The 15,864-nt window shown below is 47.6% G+C and overlaps 1 protein-coding gene across 2 annotated transcripts; it reads left to right on the plus strand.

The window, feature by feature from the left end:
* Positions 1-4,445: 4,445 nt before the first annotated feature.
* On the plus strand, positions 4,446-13,114 carry PRMT1 (protein arginine methyltransferase 1). 2 transcript variants are annotated; one of them, XM_066607217.1, is made up of 11 exons: positions 4,482-4,598; positions 6,710-6,763; positions 7,816-7,917; positions 8,007-8,162; positions 9,462-9,525; positions 9,915-10,057; positions 10,694-10,781; positions 11,030-11,145; positions 11,768-11,918; positions 12,007-12,128; positions 12,211-13,114. In XM_066607217.1, the coding sequence occupies exons 1-11, from the start codon at positions 4,569-4,571 to the stop codon at positions 12,292-12,294; spliced, it is 1,110 nt and encodes a 369-aa protein (XP_066463314.1). In that variant the 5' UTR covers positions 4,482-4,568; the 3' UTR covers positions 12,295-13,114. The 2 variants fall into 2 exon arrangements, with proteins under 2 accessions (XP_066463315.1, XP_066463314.1); XM_066607218.1 differs by lacking the exon at positions 6,710-6,763 and having other exon boundaries at positions 4,446-4,598.
* Positions 13,115-15,864: the final 2,750 nt, after the last annotated feature.

Genomic DNA, 15,864 nt, shown 5'->3' on the forward strand with positions numbered 1-15,864 from the left:
TTACAGTACAAGCCATGTGGAGGAGATTTCAAAACATGCTGTGGAAGTTTCCATTCAGGTGCGGATTCGGACACTATTTGCTGCAGCTTTTCCACTGCGGAAAGCTTGCTGCGGATACGGCCCACGTGTAGGCAGCTCTAAGGGTATGTTTACATGTAGCGAAAATGCTGCGGCAAATTCTGCTGCATTTCCGCATCCAAACCAGAGCCAAACTCCGCACCAATGAGCGCAGCGCCACTGGTCACTTCGGCATCACCTGACCAGCAGCGCTGCGCACACTAGAGGCCACCCGATAAAGGTAGCAGCGAGAACGTGCAGCCTCCAGGGTGAGGGGTATGTGGTGTCTTCTGAAATCAGCTGCAGAAGTGTAGCTGATTTCGAGTCAAAATCCGTATCGATGGTGCAGATTTTGACTGTCTTTTGCAGAAATGCTGCGGGTTTGTCGCAGAAAATTTTCAGCATTTCCTCTACGTATGAAAGTGTCCTAAGGCCTCGTGTCCACGGGCTTAAAATCCGCAGCGTTTCTCCCACACGCGGCTCCGCGCCCCATAGGGATGCATTGGGCACCCGCAGGTAGTTAAATACCTGCGGATGTCATTTTTCCCATCAGGCGCGATCCGCGTGCAGGAAAAAAATGGACATGCTCCGTTTTCGTGCGGGACTCCCGCAGGCTTCTAGGGAAGCCACCCGGATCAGTGGGAGACCCGTACCAGAATTAAACTCGCCTGCTCCAGACGATGCGGTTCTTCCCTTCTTCGTGGCCGGATCTTCTTTCTTCGGCCCGGCAGATGTGCCTGTCGCATACGCACGTCCGCCAGACCGAAGAAAGAAGGTCCGGCCGCGAAGGAAGGAAGATTCGCATCATCTGATTTTTAGACCTCATGTCCGCGGGGCAGGAGGGACCCGCTACGGATTCTCCATGAAGAATCCGCGGCAGGCCTGATTTTCCCCATGGACATGAGACCTAAAGGGTTTTTTTGCAAATTGGACTACCCCTCTAATTGGAACAAGCCTGTGAATTCTGATATACTTTACAGTTCTGTTTGGGTCCTACACTCTCCCCTCTTCCGTCAAGGCTGGTCAGTATAATAAGCCTTAGTAGCGTTGGGGAAAACTTGCCAAGTGAAACGCACCAGTTCCGTCTCTGCGATGTAGAGGGTGTGCGCCAGTGCCTCACTAAACCGTTTTCAGAATAGTCCTAAGTACAGTTCTAAATTTCACCACAAGTTCAAAATAGCCCAACCAAAGTGTAAGTTAGTGTCAGAGAGCGAATTCACACAGCGTATTTGTGTGCGCAGGATTTGTACATGCAATACGCAGAGAAAGAAACCCGTTTATTTCAATGGGTTTGTTCACATTTCCCTTTTTGCAGGTGTGAGTAATGCAGCATGCTCTACTTTTTTGCGCACCGAAGGTCCCCATAGTTTGTGGGGGTGCGCAAATGCGTGCAGAGATACGCAATACGCTGTTCAATCCTAGCTGAAAAGGAACACATCTGGAACTTATTGGGCTAAATGGCCACTTAAATTGAGGCGTGGTTGTGTCCCATGTGCAAAAGGCCATACCATTCGGGCACAAAAAGTACCGTAAAATATACAATACGCGGCTAAAAAAATAATTCTAGCGCAAATACATTGCGCTGAGTGGCGTGCAAATGTGCAAACGCTTCTATGAAGGAACCCTAAGGCTGGATCACGCTGCATATCTTAACGCATTGCAATCCAATTTTAGATTCAGGGTTTCCTACAGGGCTTCCTCTTTCTGCCATTATACAATGGCACCACCTGCTGGCTAGAGCCAGTACTGCGGTATGGGACATGTCGGGGGGCCTCTCCAGCAACAGAGCAGCCAGTAATACACAGTAAGAATACCCTGCCGGACGTCTTCTGACATCGGAGCTGTACAGGCTTCAATCAGAATGTCTTCAGATATCAGACAGTGGACTGGAAAGGGTTAAAACTATGCGGTTTTCCTTTTTACGTACGCGCTTGCTGTATCGGTTAGTATTTTTCTGACCCCTATGAAGGCCCTGATTGAACATCAATGACTTTTGGTTTTCACTGAACAGCGCATGAAATGTCACATATCCAAAGTGTCTGAGGATAAGAGCGATTTTGGAATTTGGTTATTTAGTAATTATCTAATTGTGTTTCTTGTAAACGATGCCATGACACATTTCCAATCGCCTAGATACGCGATAGTAGTAGGAAAATCTGTGTGATTTTTCATAAAAAAAGAAAAAAAATTTATATATGTGGACAACAGTCATAAATGAGTATTATATCGCTCAAGAAAACCCTACCAGCAATCGCAATAACCAGCATAAGATCCGCCAGCGTAACGGTTGGAGACACCGCAAGTCGTCCCCCCCCCCCCCCCCCCCCCATGGCACCCATGGACTTTACAGGGCCGTCATTAGCGTATTTATGGAATGAACTGTGTGGTGGTTTTTTTTGTGCGCATCGGTGTGGTGTTTCTGTACTTTTTGCACCCGCACGGCATGCACATTTGCACGCAGCAACCAAAGACGTACCAGCTGAAATTACTAATTTGTTTCAGGTGTGTTTTTTCCCAACGGAATTCGTGTTTCACACATCGCTTTCCGTATTGCGTGCATAAATACTCTCGTGTGAAAGCGGCCATAAGTAACTGTCAGCTAATGCCATCTCTTACAGCTACAGAGGGAGAAGAATGGAGATCTGCAATAGGCCTGGCCCTGCTAAACCAAGATTGGACAGCCTAAGGGGACCTTACTACTGATGACCTATCCTCGAGAAAGAACAATAGTTAATTGGGGGGAGCTGCAGCCCCCCCTTCCTCCAAATACCTGTCCATGAAGTTTGTCTGATATTACACTTTAGCTCTCTTGAAGCGAATGGGGCTAAGTTGCAATACCTCACATAACCTGTACACAGGTGTGGCACCATTCCCAAAAAGAAGCAGCTGTTCCTAGAACCAATAAGTTCTGTTTATGCCAGTAGCAAGCAGAAATATCTATACAAAGGACATTGGCAGTGAGGCTCAGACACGCCTCACTTGTAATTAGAATTTATTATAACTCATTTAGTTTCACAAGCAATGATAATGACCAAAAAAAAAAAGATGACGTCTGCTGGCCCTTTTACATGCAACGATAATCGCTCAAAATTTGTTCAGACGAGTGAAAGTGAGCGATAATCGGTACGTGTAACAGCGACGTTATCACTTACTCCTTGTTAGTGGTTGTTTAGGCTGACTTTACTGTCGGCTTCAACAACCTGGTTAGCTCGCTGGTTTGGCATTCTGTGGGCCAGCTTCCCCCACCGAGCTTCCCATAGGAGAAGCCTGTGAACCGGCGGCAAGTCTTTCAGTTTGAATGCTCTGCACGAGCGCTCACGACCTTAGTGGTGACGTCAGCGCTCGTACAGTCGGCCAGAGTAAAGGGGCCTGAAGTCGTCAGGCAGGACTTCTCTCAGTCCGAGTGGAACTATTTCTCCTGGGATCTCTGTAACGCGGTCATGATCCTGGAGACGAATTGGTGATGGCAGCCAAGGTTGTGCAGTCTGGTGCTCTTCTACTGGACGGCATCTGCTGCCCAAGCACGACTAGACCAGATGTAATATCTGCAAAAGGCTAAAATAGGATGAGCGGAAACCTACAAAGATGGATACAAGATGGCTCCTCGTTTCCTTCCCTAACACAATGCTATAGGCGATCGCCTTCTGTGCCGTAGAAGTGAATAAAGCGATGGTGGAGTTTGCAAAAAAAATGTCTCCGTTCACAAGGAAGGTTCAGGGTCTCACGGGGGTCCCAATGCTCGTACCCACAGTGATGACACATGAATGGGGTAGCGGGTGTCTAGAGGGGGTAAACCCAGAGAAAGGAAAACGATCAGCACTTTTGATGGCCATAAACTATGTTTTTGGGCTCTACGGTGAACTAGCGGGGTCCGGAGCACGTTGTCTCAGTCAGGGGGTCTCCCACCCCAGTAGTGTGCCCCTAAAAAATTGGCGCATGTATATTGCGTAACTTTCAGACGGCTCTGTGCACACAGCGCGCAGCGAGGCATAGTGCTGAGGAAATCCTGCCCTGTTGGGAGCCATGAGGACTGGAGTTGGAAGACACTGCTTATTAATGTCCCCGCGGCCATGAGTCCCACATGTGGAGTCATCAGTGGGACGGGGCACTTTATTAGTGGAGTGTAATAACTGCGTTATAGACTGTAGAGGTGACGGGAGCCGAGCCTCCAGCCGCCCGGATAAGCGGGGTCTCCTCCCCCGGCACTGCGGACACGGCCGGCCGCTACGGCTCCCATCACGTTGGCGCCTCCATTACGGACGTTCGCGTATAGAGAAAGAAACTCATCTTCTGGCGGTGGGCGGGTCTTATAAGTCGTACCCGCCCACATTCTCCGGCCTCAGCCAATAAGACAACAGAGACGTAAATCGCTAAGGGCGCCAGAAGATCGCGGTGGTGGGCGGAGCCTGCGCCCCTTTATATACCGACGGGCCGCGCTGCATGTCGTAGTTGTCTATTAGAAGGCAGGTTCTTCGTCTCACAGCTTCATCGCGCGGTGTGAGGGAGAGAGCATGGCGGAGGCGAGCACCTGCAGTATGGAGGTAAGGACGGCAGAGCGGGCGGGAATGGCGGCTAGTCTCATTCATTGGGAGGGAGGGCGCGTTACACGGGATTAGCCGGCGCTGCAGGCCAGTCACGACATGGTGTGGGCTGTAGGACGTCATGCGCGCGGGAGCCCGGCTGTGTCAGGATGGTGGCTGCCCCCGCCCACATGCCGGCAACAAAGGGCGGCCTTGTGCGAGCCCCACGTGTGCCCGGCCTGCTCTATTCTCCCCGCCGCCTGGGGCAGTAATGGCCGCTAGTGTGTGGGAAGCTCCCCGGGAGGCCCGGAATCACGGCCGCCCCTCAGCCCGCGCGCATGTGGGGCCTCGTGGCCGGCCTGCTCTCTGGTATCAGCCGTTAACGGCCAGCGAGTGACTTGATGGGATCAGTTATAGGACGTCCAAGACCCCCTCCCGGGCGGGGAGCCCCCCAGACACTGGTGACTACCGGAGAGGGGCTTTAAATGTGACCCCAGAACAAGACGTTGTTCCTCTACCCCCTGGCTGTAGTAAGGCCGCATCATGTGGCTCCTCCAGAGTGCCCGTTAGGAGTGCCCATAGACTCCATAAAGGGCCTTCCTACCCGAGACCAGGGCATCCGCTGCTCTCTGCTATAGGGGGTACCGGTCATCCATCTACACTACAGGGGTAACCCTGATCGCTCCCCCCGGTCATGTGAACCGCGTTCTTGAAGGTCCCTGGATGAATGGTGCTGTAGTCGAGCCTGGGCTGCTCCATTCACTTCTATGGGGCTGCTGGATGGTGGCTGCCTCCCACAGACCTGTTGGGATGAATGGCGCGGCGGTACGCATGCGACTGCAGCCGTTTTGTCTGGGGGTGCGCAGGTTCTCATGAGCGGCTGGTGGGGTTCTGGCCATGCGGACATCAATATGATAGTTGTCCCCTATCATGAGGGGGGTTATGGTCCATCTTGGCTAAACTCCTCTGAGGGCTCGCTCACATCAGTCGGAGCTTCGGTCGTTCATTTCTGCTGAGACAGGATGCCGAACATTGCAGTAAGATGCCGGCTGGCCAGAGAGTCAGCGGGCCCCCTGGTAGTCACTGGGGCCCATTCACTTCCATCATGCCTGTTCCGTTCTGCCAAGGGCTGTCTTCGGGAACGGAGCTGGGAACCGGAAACCTCTAACACTGATGTGAGCGCTAAGTCTTTGGGAGTTATAGGAACTATGGCGATAAAAGTGGGGTGCCACCTTAAAGGGGTTATAAACTAGTGAAAGCCTACTTCCGGGATACGTTCTCAGTGCAATGGGACACCCACTGATCAGCTGTTCTCCAGGCCGGTGTGCTCATGCACTGAGCTGATTTTTGCGGGAAGCAGACAGCTCTGTTTTTACTGCAGTGGCCAGGTTTGGTATCACAGGTCAAGTTTCCATTAATTTCGATGGTAGCTTGGCCTGTAGTACCGAACCTGGCCACTGCACAAAGATTGGAGCTGTCTGCTTCCTGCAAAAATCAGCTCAATACACAAGTGAACCATTCTGGTGAACAGTTGATTGGCTGGGGTCTGTTGCCTTGGGTTCCCACCAATCTTGAGGCTGGGCCATCAATAGTTTACAACTGGACAACCCCTTTAAAGTGTGTGAATGGGATTTTATCCTGTTGGCCAGTATGCTTCAGTGATTCCCAAGGGAATTCTTCTAGTAGTGGACCCTCCTGTAGGATCTGTTGCCGCCTTCTACCGGCGGTGTACATCAGATCTCCCAACAGATCCCCCCCCAGTGTGCTGGGGACATGGCCTTGTCCCGGGGTAGAGGAGCTCATCGGGAGCTGCTCATGCCGCACACATTCACTTCTGGCGGATGTTAGACTCGGGCTCCGACGCAGTGGCAGATCTCATGCCTAGTAATTGACCAACAATGTAATGTCTCCAGAGCCCGGTGGCCCCTGGTCAGAGCGCTGCTGTTGTAGATGTTTTTCCTGTCCCATCCTTCCTTCACCCCCCCAGGCCGCATGTGGTTCTCGTCAGCCATTGAAAGAACATGACATTCATTTGCCATTTAGGTCTGATCAACTTGTAAAACTCTTTGCTACTGGCCGTGACTGTGGGATATGAGGTTAATACAATGTCTTTCCTTGTCACTTTCTCCTAGAACTTTGTAGCCAAGTTGGCCAATGGAATGAACTTGTCGCCTGCTGTAGAAGATGTAAATATCCTTTGCATATGGCTGGTTATACATTGGCCAACAGGGCTATGGAAGTTGTAAGACTAGTTCTGGGCTGTAACTGCTGCATATTGTAGCGTCCCAGGATCCTTTCAGTACTGATGACCTAGCCTCAAGATGGGTCATCAAGAGTAAATCGGCGTGGGTCTACTGCTCAAGACCCCGGGAACCACCTGATCTCAGACCCCACATTTACTGCAGCAGGCCAGATGTTGATGGCTTCGTCCACGTTGGCGCCGAATCCGTAAGTGCCATAGGGGTATAACTCCTATAGATCTTAATGAGAGCCAAGCCTTCTGTTACACTTGTGACTCCGACCCCAGAATGTAGTAGAAGGCTCCACTCCTATTGAGATCAGTGGGGGCCATACCTTTTTATAGCACTTACAGCTCAGACTCCAATGTTGGATGTTTGTGGGGGGGCTGAGATTAGATCATTGCTGGGGTCATGAGCAGCAGACCCCACTAACCTATTAATGACCTATGCTGAGGAGAGGTTATCAGTATTGGAAGGGGTTAAATGCTCAGAATATCTTTTAACCATAGAATTGACACACAACACATGCCAGTGACTAATGCTTTGTGTTCCATTGGATGGGTTTGACCCCCTCTTAAAGGGGTTGTCCAGTGTTTAAAGAATAAAAAAAAGCTGCTCTCTTCCAAGAACGCCACCACACCTGTCCATGGTTTGTGCCTGTTATTACAGCTCTGCGCTATTGAGGGACATGTGGCTGGGCTGCAGTACTACACACAACCTGTGGTCAGGTGTGGTGCTGTTCTTGACAGAAAGCCGTTTTTTGGGGGGTTTTCCCTCGTCCTGGAAACCCCTCTTAAAGATAATATTGCTAGTTCAGTCCAGTCTTTACTACCCCTCTTGTCACTGACTAGTCAGCTGACCTTATTTAAGTCTCCCCAATAATTAGTGTAGAGAACCTTTAATGTAGTGCATGGCCCCAAGCTATGATACTGGTAGTGGTGATTTCTATCTTCCCCATCTGGAGATGAAAGTTTATGTTGCGCCATCTTTTTGACTAGGTTTCCTGTACACAACCAGAGAGCAGCGTGAAGCCAACGGCAGAAGAAATGACTTCTAAAGATTACTACTTTGACTCGTATGCACACTTTGGTATCCATGAGGTAAGCTTCTCCATTTTGGGCTTGGGGTTTCTCCCAACCTTTCCTTGTACATTCCCCTAATGGATTGATTTTTTTTTTTTTTTTTACAGGAAATGTTAAAGGATGAAGTTCGGACGCTGACCTACCGGAACTCAATGTTTCACAATAGACACTTGTTTAAGGATAAGGTTGTCCTGGATGTGGGGAGTGGAACAGGGATCCTCTGCATGTTCGCAGCTAAAGCCGGGGCAAAGAAAGTCATTGGGGTAAGTATCTCACTGCGTATGGAGACTGCAGCTGCTCTTCCAGTTATGTTCTTGTGTAACTTGGCCTGTTAGGTTTCCCACTGCTGGAACCTACTAGTGGAACTTGAGGACTTCATGGATGTTGCATTGTAAATGAACCATTATACAGAGCTGAGAAACCACCTGGGTGGGCTCCACTCTCAATTATGGAAGGAGAAGGCTTCCCACTGTAGAAGATATATACCTTAAACGAGTTGTCAAGCCTTTTAAAGTTGCTAGGGCCATCAATATTAGATTAGTTGGGGTCCAGCTGATCTTCACCCATGCCAGTTTGTAGTTTTGGAAGGGGCTATGTTGTGCTGGTCCCCTACCTTGTTTATCAGGCATCTCTAGCAGTTTGTGCCTGATACTACCAATCAGTCCTATTTACTTGATTGGAGCAAATATGTATTACACTGAAAGATAATGGACAGCTACACTCCAGTTTAATATTAATGATGGGTAATACATTTTAGAGAGAACCCCTTAAATTAAGATGCCTTTAGCAGTTTAGTGAAGCATTGCTCTTGTGCTGTTATCACTATTTTGCTCAAACTGTGTGCACATCGTTGGCCTGGTTATCACAACTGTCATTTGGATGACTTTATACATAACACAAAGGTGCTGATGGCTTCTTGTGTCACCCAGATTGGACACCTGACTAGTAAAACATAGAAGAAATCTGACTTTCTTGCACGAACATGGCATCTCCCCTGATGGTGGCTAAATCCCAGTGTCAGAACTACTTAATTTTCTTTTTTTTTTTTTCTCCTGATGCTGCAGCATATAAATTCAAAGCCTGCAGACAAAGTAGTTTTACAGCCTCTAGTCTGAGCTGCTGGCAACTTCAGATTCAATGCAGGTCTGGCTTGTAGAAAGGCCTGTATGTAAATGGCTCCACTATTGAATTGCCTTTTGATACTATTGGGGGATGTCCACATGGCAGAGTTCGACATAGAATTTTCTGTAGTGATTCTGCCTCTAAAGCCACAGCAAACTTCTGCGGCAATTCTGCAAAATGTGTGTGGAATCTTATCCTATTCCGTGTGGTTAGCTGTTGAGGGACATGTCATTACTTGGATACTCCGGATTGGATTTTGCCAGTTTACATGGCTAACATCGTGTGTGGATGTACAGCAGAATAGCTTCAGTTCTAGAAGCGGGATCCATGTGGAAAACGCTGTATTGTAGTCCGCTGTGTGAACATACCCCTAAACTACCATTAGATGACAAGTTTGTTTCTATAAATGAGACTTACGATAACTACGTATTTTCTTACAGATTGAATGCTCAAGTATCTCTGACTATGCTATCAAGATAGTGAAGGCAAACAAACTGGATCACAGTACGTTCCATTTATTTCATACCCATTATAGGTATTAAAGGGATTCTGTCGCCTGCTCTTGGCCCTATAAACTAAGCTTCTAGTCTGAAAGTAGGTGACCCATGGAGTCCGGGGATGTAACTTTTCATACTTGCCTTCCCAATGTTTCCCCAGAGACAGCACCGCAAGCCTCTGCTCAATGCATTCAGTGGTGGCTTCTAGTGCTGATACTGGGGGAACAATGGGGTAGAGAAGTATAAAACATACATCCCTGGACTCCACGGGTCGCCTACTTTCAGTCCATTAGCTTAGCTTGGGGCTAAAAGTAGGTGACAGATTCACTCTGAGTAATACATTAGATGTGTCCTTGAGCACTCTGAAACGAAACATTGCTTGTATCATTTCTACAGTTGTAACAATCATCAAGGGTAAAGTGGAAGAAGTTGAACTGCCTGTTGAGAAAGTAGACATAATAATCAGTGAATGGATGGGATACTGTCTGTTCTACGAGTCCATGCTGAACACTGTAATCTATGCACGAGACAAATGGCTGGTAAGTACTTCCTCTTGTGGCAACTAAAGGCCCATTTACATGGGGATGATTGCCAGACAAGCTATGCCTGACACTCGTCCCTGAGTGTACTTGCTCTTGTGCTGTCACACAGGAGCGACTATAGCTGGCTCTGACAGAGCAGCCAGCAGGGGGCCGGGACGGTTGTAGGAGATTTCTCTCCTTGCTCTTCCCCCAACCCCTCTCAAGTTACTTGAAACGGAGGCCGTTCAGAAATTATTGGTACTGTTCACAATACCAAGTGACTGTTTACTCAACATATGCATGCCTGGTGGGCTGTCTACAAATAAAGGATGCATTCACATGGTCTGCCGTGTGCATTTGTGATCCTAGCACATGCGTTGGACTGTTATATCAGTATGGCTCTTGTTTTGCTGTGGAATAGCATAGTCCACTATAATTTATTATATAGTGCATCTGTTAGAGGTATATGTTGGAGAAATCTTCATGATGTATGCTGTAAATGCTCCACTGTCTGCGGTGTTCAGTCAAGTGATCTGGGTAACTGCTTGCTGCTACTTTTACTAGTCCTTTCCAGTGAAGATTCAACTCTTCACAACAATATCTTGTTTATGGACTGCAGAAGAAACCTAACTTTTTTTTTTTCCCTTACTTTAGACACCTGATGGTCTTATATTCCCTGACCGTGCAACCCTCTATGTGACAGCTATTGAAGACAGGCAGTACAAAGACTACAAAATTCACTGTAAGTTTAGCACATTGTTTGAAAGCTCTCTAGAGACCCTGTTCAAGTGAATTTTCCCACACCTTTGTGCATGGAAGAACTGAAGGAGCTGCAGCATCTTCATTTTTGGGATCGCACTGATCTGTAATCCCAGATTACAGTGACGTCATTACGGTCTGCTTTGGCAGTACCTCTTAATGAAACCAAGAAATGCTTGGAAGACTTGCTTGTACTTTCTGTAAAACATTAACACAAGCTTTTTCTTTCAGGGTGGGAGAATGTTTATGGATTTGACATGTCCTGCATTAAAGATGTAGCCATTAAGGAACCACTTGTTGATGTTGTTGACCCCAAACAGTTGGTTACAAATTCATGTCTCATCAAGGTATGTATAAAATGCTGGGCCTAACGTATCCAAAGTATATAATAATCTTTATTTGTATAGCGCCAACTTTGTTGCCCATAGCACCCAATTGCAGCATGGCTTTCACTATACCAGAGAAGTTTCAGAAAACACTGTTTGTGTTACAGTTTTGATAAGCAAGACCCACTGTGCTTAACTGAATAAGTGCTGGTTACAAGCCTGCTTCTGTGGCCTATGATTATGACTCTGCCTTGCTCACCAAAATGCTCTTTCTGTATTTGTAGGCTGTTGATGCAGAAATGTAGCTGTGACAGTTAGCCTTCATATAATTCAAAATGGCACCTCATGAATATTCATGAGTGCGTCCACTCTTGACATGTGTTGTCTTGCAATCGTACAAAATTGCAATCTCTCCTGGCATCCAACAGTTGTAATACATATGCTCTGTTCCACATATTCCTTGGATAATATGTGAATTCTAGCATTAAAGAAGCACTCTGAGTTGAGTAATCCATTCAAGTATCCACATGTTGGTGTGCTGGTCATGTGACCTGGAGACAAGAAAAGGATAGGACTTGGTGCTTGGATGGATTTCTCAAACTAAATAAAAGCTGTTCTTAAATATTAATCTTTTTGCTTCTAGGAAGTGGATATCTACACAGTGAAGGTGGATGACCTAAGCTTTACCTCTCCCTTCTGCCTCCAAGTGAAGAGAAATGACTACATCCATGCCCTTGTTGCTTATTTCAACATTGAGTTCACACGATGTCATAAGAGGACGGGCTTCTCTACTAGTAAGTATATTCATCTCATTGTGGCTTTTCTATTGACACTAAGTTGATCACCACTCAGTCAGTGACCCGGCTTCACTGTTCTTTACAGGTCCAGAGTCTCCTTACACTCACTGGAAGCAGACTGTCTTCTACATGGAAGACTACTTGACTGTTAAAACTGGGGAGGAGATATTTGGAACAATAGGCATGAAGCCAAATGCCAAGAATAATGTAAGTTGCTCACATTATGTGACTGTAAGGGGGGTAAATCTATCCTAAAACAAAACACTAATTTTTGTTTTTGGCCTTGCAGCGTGACTTGGATTTTACCATTGACATCGACTTCAAAGGCCAGCTGTGCGAATTGTCATGTTCCACAGACTACAGAATGCGCTGAAACGAAGACAAGTAAACCATTTGACCAGACAGAAGAAACAATGCATCAAGTATACATTTAGCTGTGTGGTTTTATTTACATATAGCATACACCTTTTTAACTCCCTGCTGTCTTCCTCAGTGGGGTAGTATATTTTTAGAACCCTTGGACCAGTCTGTAAATCGGTGCCTTGACCACACTGATGACCTGGTCATTATCTCCAAAATGGCCACATGGCTTGAGGGAATATCTGGCTTTAGAAGGCCGGCTTAACCTGTAAATATAATTTTGTAGACTGTTCCCAAACTGTCGTCGGGTGTTGCCAGGACAGCAGGCTTCACTCCCAACACCGGTCACCTGCTGGTATTGGCAACGCCTAAGGAACAGTTTGTGAACAAATGGACTGCCATTCCTCTTGTGCAGTTGCCCCCCTCATTCCCCTTCCAAAAAAAATGTGCGTCTTCACATTTTCTCTTCTACAGTAGCGCCTATTCTATAAAGCATATCTTGAATTTTCCGTTCCAAACATCACGCATGGTGAAAGCCATAACACAATCTGGATGCTGCTGGAATGAAAGGGATAGACTGTTGGAACTTGATGTGGACACTCACAATTGGTCACTCCTGGTTGCAAGCAGTATTTTTGTCTCCTTAGACACCCCCACATGCTCTACATTATGTAAGGCAGTGGGGATAATCTGCCATTTTGTATGTCCTTTTCAGAAACTGACTTGGAAAGGTGTTTTGTTTTACAGATCGTTTAACGGTTGCTCATTGTGACTTTCATAAATTATGGTTTTTATATGGTTACATTCATAATGAAAATAAAAAGTGAACTGTGGTGGTGTGGTCTCTTCCAGCTCTTTTAACAAGTATATTTGGGGGTTCATATTTTAGAACGTTTGTTTCCTGCACACCCATGAGATCCAGTGGACTGGGAACTCGCCCTTCACCTTCTCGGTTCCTGTCCATAGGACAGGCTGATAAATACCGAGGTGGCTGCTGCTTCGCTATCTCTGCTGTCAATGATTCCTCCAAATCTAACAGACCTACAGTGCCTCACTCCCAGATTTGATGGCAAGAGGTTCTTTAGTGTAAGTCTTGTGGGTGAGCCACTGGGTTAAGCCTGGAATCCTTCTTGTCCCCTGTAGCAGATGCTGTGTGGCCCTGTCTCTGGGAAGGCTTTCTTCTGCCCTCGTGGGATCTTTCTCCTGCAGCTGTGAAACTCCTCTAGTGGTGGAGTTGGTCCCGTCACTGCTGTACTAGCGCTTTGCTGTATGCAACCTCCTGTCTTATGTGGTCCTTCAATTCGCAGATGGAGTTCAGTTGAGCTTATCTGAGCAACATTTACTATCACCACTGATTGGAGCTTGGAGGGAAAAAGTGCTTTCTAAGGATCTCCAGCCAGTGCCGGGTGGAATAACATTGTATGAAGGATTGAATTGCACTTTTACTTTAAAAAGGAAAAAAAAATGTGTATGTAGGTTTTGAAGTGGCTTAGCTGCCTGTATACTACTGCAGCCCCTAAAAGGAGAGATGGCCATAGTGGAAACGGTGCTACAATTGACATGCCACGGCTTTGAATTCCATGCGACATGTTTTTTTCAGCGTGCCTTAGCAGCAACAGCATATCTTCAGTGTGTGGATGAGATTTTTGAAAATCTCGCCCACTTTGCTGTTTAGGTTCGGGTCTAAGATTGCAGGCAGAATTTCTATGCAAACAGCCTGCATGGCAATTCCGTTTCACTTGAACCCAGCCTAACAGATAATACACCTTAGAAGCACTGGCTGGGGCTCCGCTGCATCTTCAGTACTGTTTTTCATCTCTTCTGGCTGAGGACTGAAAAATCCCTGCATCCTGCAAGCGCTGGCTGTGATTGGCTGCTTAGCTAATCGGCTAACGCTTGATGAATGGCTGGCTAAGCGTCAGCCAATCACAGCCAGCGCTTCCAGGGGGCTGGGATTTTTCACTCCCCAGCCAGAAGAGATGAAGGAGAATAGTGCTGGAGAGAAGATGCAGCGAACTCCAGCGCTTCTAGGGTGATGTACACTTTTTTTCTCCTTGCAGTTACTACTTTGGTTAGGGCTTTGGCTGCCTGCAGATGGCTGGGTCTGATCCCGCTGCAAGAATTCTCGCAGTGGGACCAGACCCAAGCCCCTGCAGGGACCAGCACAGCACTCGCCTGCTCTGGCTTTGTGTCGGCTGCCAGCCAGCCGGCGCGTGTGTAAAGCGGGGCTGTCGGCTGGGGAGTGACATTTCTGTGCAGGGCTGTGCGAGCCCTGCACAGAAATAGAGCATGCCGTGATTTGTTTTCCACATGTGCGGACAAATCGCGGCTGTCTGCATAGGATTGCATTTTCTAATGCAATCCTATGGCAGCAACCACGGGCGGAAGTTCTGCTGGAAATCCTGCCGTGGAATTTGCACCTGTGTGCATTGAGGGGAAGGCTCAATAGGGAAACGTGGACTACAAAACCACGAGTCGCTGGCATATCAAAGGACCTGCAAGGTTTTTGCATTAAGCCAGAGGAAAGCATGGGCTCCATATACATGCGGTTTGTGGCATTGTCACCCCTGTGAAGGGGGCCTAAGGCTAGGTTCACACAGGGCGGATTTGCCGCAGTTCTGCCGCAGCAAATCCGCTCACGGCAAAACTGCCCGCGGCCGCTAGTCTCGGGATTAGCCAGCCATGTGGACGAGGTTTCTCAGAAATCTTGTCCACACGGGACGGCTAAACCGCCGCGGTTTCAAAAGAAGCAGCATGTGTGTTTACATTCGGATTTTTGTTTATTTATGTTACGGCCGCGCTCTTCTCTATGGGAGTGCCAGCCGCAACGGAAAAGCAAGCGGCCGGGCCGCTTCAAAGCCGCCGCGGCTTAAACTGCGGCGGTTCTCCCGGCGGAAATCTCACGAATTTTGCTGCGGCCAAACCGTGAGATTTGCGGCGGTTCTCCCGGCGGAAATCTCACGGTTTTTGCTGCGGCCAAAACGTGAGATTTCCGACGGGAATACGGCAAGTGTGAACCCAGGCTAAGAGCTACAACGTTGATAAAGGAAAACGTCAATATAAATGGGACATGGATACAAAATGGAGTCATTATTATTGCCTAACAATCTCATATTTTACACTCCCTTTTGCTCATTTGAACAATAAACATTCTGTGTAATAGCACCTTAAGGGAAACAAGATTGCTCCACTGGTAATTAGTTTTCTAAGTCCTAAACATTCAGATTCTCCCCCACCTGCTGGGTTTGTAGAGCAAAAAAAGAATCGATAAGGAACTTAAGTAGTCCATGGCTCTTGCTACAGAATTGAGGATGCATGCTCCTGTCTACAGGGAGGCTGCTGTCATGGGCTCATGAAAAACTGATTAATGAAAACTCACTGGTAAGGGTTTTTTTTGTAATCAAAACCCTCTAAAGAATGTAGACTAGCCCTTCCTTTTCTATAAGCATGTTCTCTAAGCAATATTGCCCTCCAAGGAGCAGCAAGTACCAAGTACTACATCCCAATGGTCGTAGTCAACTGCTTCACTAGACGCATGGAGTAGTAGTGAACAAGCAGTTTCGATGCATGCCGCACTAGGGTG

Source organism: Eleutherodactylus coqui, chromosome 6 (genome assembly GCF_035609145.1).
Source record: "Eleutherodactylus coqui strain aEleCoq1 chromosome 6, aEleCoq1.hap1, whole genome shotgun sequence".
Classification (NCBI taxonomy): Eukaryota; Metazoa; Chordata; class Amphibia; order Anura; family Eleutherodactylidae; genus Eleutherodactylus; species Eleutherodactylus coqui.

Coding starts and splice junctions, on each gene's coding strand:
- PRMT1 (XM_066607217.1), top strand. CDS start 4,569: ATGGCGGAGGCGAGCACCTGCAGTATGGAG. Junction 6,764..7,815: donor TGTCGCCTGCTGTAGAAGAT/GTAAATATCCTT, acceptor CTTTTTGACTAG/GTTTCCTGTACACAACCAGA. Junction 9,526..9,914: donor GGCAAACAAACTGGATCACA/GTACGTTCCATT, acceptor TCATTTCTACAG/TTGTAACAATCATCAAGGGT.